Source organism: Austrofundulus limnaeus, unplaced genomic scaffold (assembly GCF_001266775.1).
Source record: "Austrofundulus limnaeus strain Quisiro unplaced genomic scaffold, Austrofundulus_limnaeus-1.0 Scaffold766, whole genome shotgun sequence".
NCBI lineage: Eukaryota > Metazoa > Chordata > Actinopteri > Cyprinodontiformes > Rivulidae > Austrofundulus > Austrofundulus limnaeus.
This window is the reverse complement of record NW_013953168.1, coordinates 49,059-51,807: the sequence shown is the minus strand read 5'-3', so window position 1 is coordinate 51,807 and position 2,749 is coordinate 49,059. Positions and strand designations below refer to the sequence as shown.

General features: G+C 42.8%; 1 protein-coding gene across 1 annotated transcript in view; it reads left to right on the top strand.

The window, feature by feature from the left end:
• LOC106532427 (exostosin-1) overlaps nucleotides 1-2,749 on the top strand; it is a gene marked incomplete at its 5' end in the record, with an annotated part of 46,790 nt that overhangs the window by 37,694 nt on the left and 6,347 nt on the right. Inside the window, 1 exon segment of the mRNA XM_014028472.1 lies at nucleotides 2,090-2,250. Within this exon segment, the coding sequence (XP_013883926.1) occupies nucleotides 2,090-2,250 (161 nt within the window).

Genomic DNA, 2,749 nt, shown 5'->3' with positions numbered 1-2,749 from the left:
CGTTGCGTAGCCTCGTCTGACGTAATCACGCGTTGCGTAGCCTCGTCTGACGTAATCACGCGTTGCGTAGCCTCGTCTGACGTAATCGTGCGTTGCGTAGCCTCGTCTGACGTAATCTTGCGTTGCGTAGCCTTGTCTGACGTAATCACGTGTTGCGTAGCCTCGTCTGATGTAATCATGCGTTGCGTAGCCTCGTCTGACATAATCATGCATTGCGTAGCCTCGTCTGACGTAATCATGCGTTGCGGAGCCTCGTCTGGTGTAATCACGTGTTGCTTAGCCTCGTCTGATGTAATCATGAGTTGCATAGCATCGTCTGATGTAATCATGCGTTGCGTAGCCTCGTCTGACGTAATCACGTGTTGCGTAGCCTCGTTTATTCTCATCAAACAGTCGAGAGGGAAACTAGATGGAAACAGTCTAGATTCGAATTTTTATTTATTTAATTTTTTGCGAATTTTGAAAAGTTCAATAAAATTCACTCAACAACTGGATGGAAACACCATCATTTACAGTCGTCTTGTTCGGCTCGGTACCTCTCTCCTCTCAGTAGGGTTGTTTTCAGTGCTATTTCTGGTTAGCTTCTTAGCTTAGCTTCCTTCACAGTGGAGCTGGCAGGCATATGTCACACATACATTGGGCCAACCAATCCAATCGTTTTAAACTTTAACAGAGGCCACGCCTCCAGCAAGAATCTCTTCTCTATAACCAAGAGTCCAGACCCTCATATGAAGCAAAGTGAGGGACGAGGGGCTGGTTTTTACCAGGGTATAAAACGTCTGAAGGAGTGTAGAGGACTAAAATGTGTTGTAGCTCTTTGTCTCGTAACGTTGGACACGTTAAACCCAAATGTCATTAGAGCCTTGAGACAGATCTATTGCAGGATTGACCCTCTGATCTTCCAATCAATGTTGGCCTTGGAGAATCTGTTCGTATGTATGACACACATCCACAAAGTTGTATTTCTGTCGAACCGTGGAGTGCCTGATTGAATTCTTTATATCACGGAGAGCTATCTGTTTTCACCTGTAAATTAAACCATTCAGCAACAAAAGTGCGAAGAAAATAAAACCCATTTTAAAGCCTGAAGATTTTTATGTTGCATCACCGACACACACAAGCTCTTTCACCTCTTAATCTCTGAAGGAAACATTATATTTGCAGGATTTCTGGTTCCAGCCACACACACCGTCAACATGTCTGCACTGACGGCAGCTGCGACCTTTCTTTGAGCTTAGCGCCGATGCTTTACAGTAATTGTTCACACGATTCATGACAGAAGCCGCAAGGTATCGCTAAAGAACATCCACTTTGTGCCGCTCTCCTCCTCACCTCCTCTCTTTACTATTCTGGTAATTAATTTTCTGTGCCACACCTGAGGGGTGTGTGTCTGTGTGTGTGTGTATGTGTGGCCAAGTATTTCATTATGTGCTGATCCCCTTATTCTCAGGTGTGTCTGCCAGTGTGTCTCAGTGGTGTTTTTGAATTCAAAAGAGGCTCTTTTGTCAGATGGATCAGGCTCCTTCAAGGACACCAGGTGCTCCAGACAAGGAGAGATCTGATTTATTGGTATAGTCGGCAGCCTGAAGTGGGTCCTGAGGTGGCAAACACCTGGAAAACAGTAATGCCTTCAGTAATTTATACACAGACCTAATAAAGGCTGAGTTGCATCTTAAAACAGAATAAAGTCGTTTTTATTGAGAACAAGTTTGTAACAAACAGACGGACGAACTGCCTCGGCCAGGGAGGTCAGTTTATTGTTCCACATTGTCATCTTTTCTGTTGTCCCAACTTGTGTTTCCTCAGCTAAAAGCTCTGAAAGCAGGAGGTGAACATCTTTTCTGCTCTTACAACTTAACGTGCATAAATTAGGAAGATTTCCCATCTTAAAAGCAGGCTGAAAAGGTCAGGAGCAGAAGATTTAGTGACATCTACAGGCAGCAAAACAAGCAGAGACCAAATGAGTCCATTAAGTTATTGACTAATGATAAAACATTCTGCTGCATTTCTGCCGACAGCTTGTTCTAAATGTTACACATTAAAGCCAGCTGCTGTTTTCCTTCTGGTTTATTTATTTTTTTCTCTGCAGGTGGATTTTGCTTTCATCGTATGGCAAAGTTTTCCAGAGCGTATTGTGGGTTATCCTGCCAGGAGCCACTACTGGGACAGTTCCAGGTCACGCTGGGGCTACACCTCCAAGTGGACCAATGACTACTCTATGGTCCTCACAGGAGCAGCTTTTTACCACAGGTACTGAAGCACAGCTGAGGAGCAAACTGGTGCACCTTTCAACCACAGGACATTCACTTAAACAACAAACCAGAGCTTTAGAACAGGAATATTACATCTAATCTAATGTCTCTAAAWTATTTATCTTTATGTGTTAACTGGCTGTGTTGCTCTCTCGTAGGTTCTTTAACTCAATTTTCCTTTTGTGCATTTTGCAAGCTGTTGTTAAAAGTAGCACAACTGTGTTTGCTGCAAGGTTTCACTTGTTCTCCCATGTTTGTCTTGTATGTCTTCTTGAATGGGTGTGTCTTAACTAGGGCTGTGTATTGGCAAGAATTTGGCGATACGATACATATCATAACAGAGGGGTCACGATACGATACATCCCGATATATCCCGATATATTGCAGTACTGTAAATAAGGCGATATATTGCGATTTTTTTGTCCAAAAATTCTATTAAATAAAAACCTCTTACTGAAAAAAAAGAAAAGCTAAAGTTTACTTACAATGCTAATGCT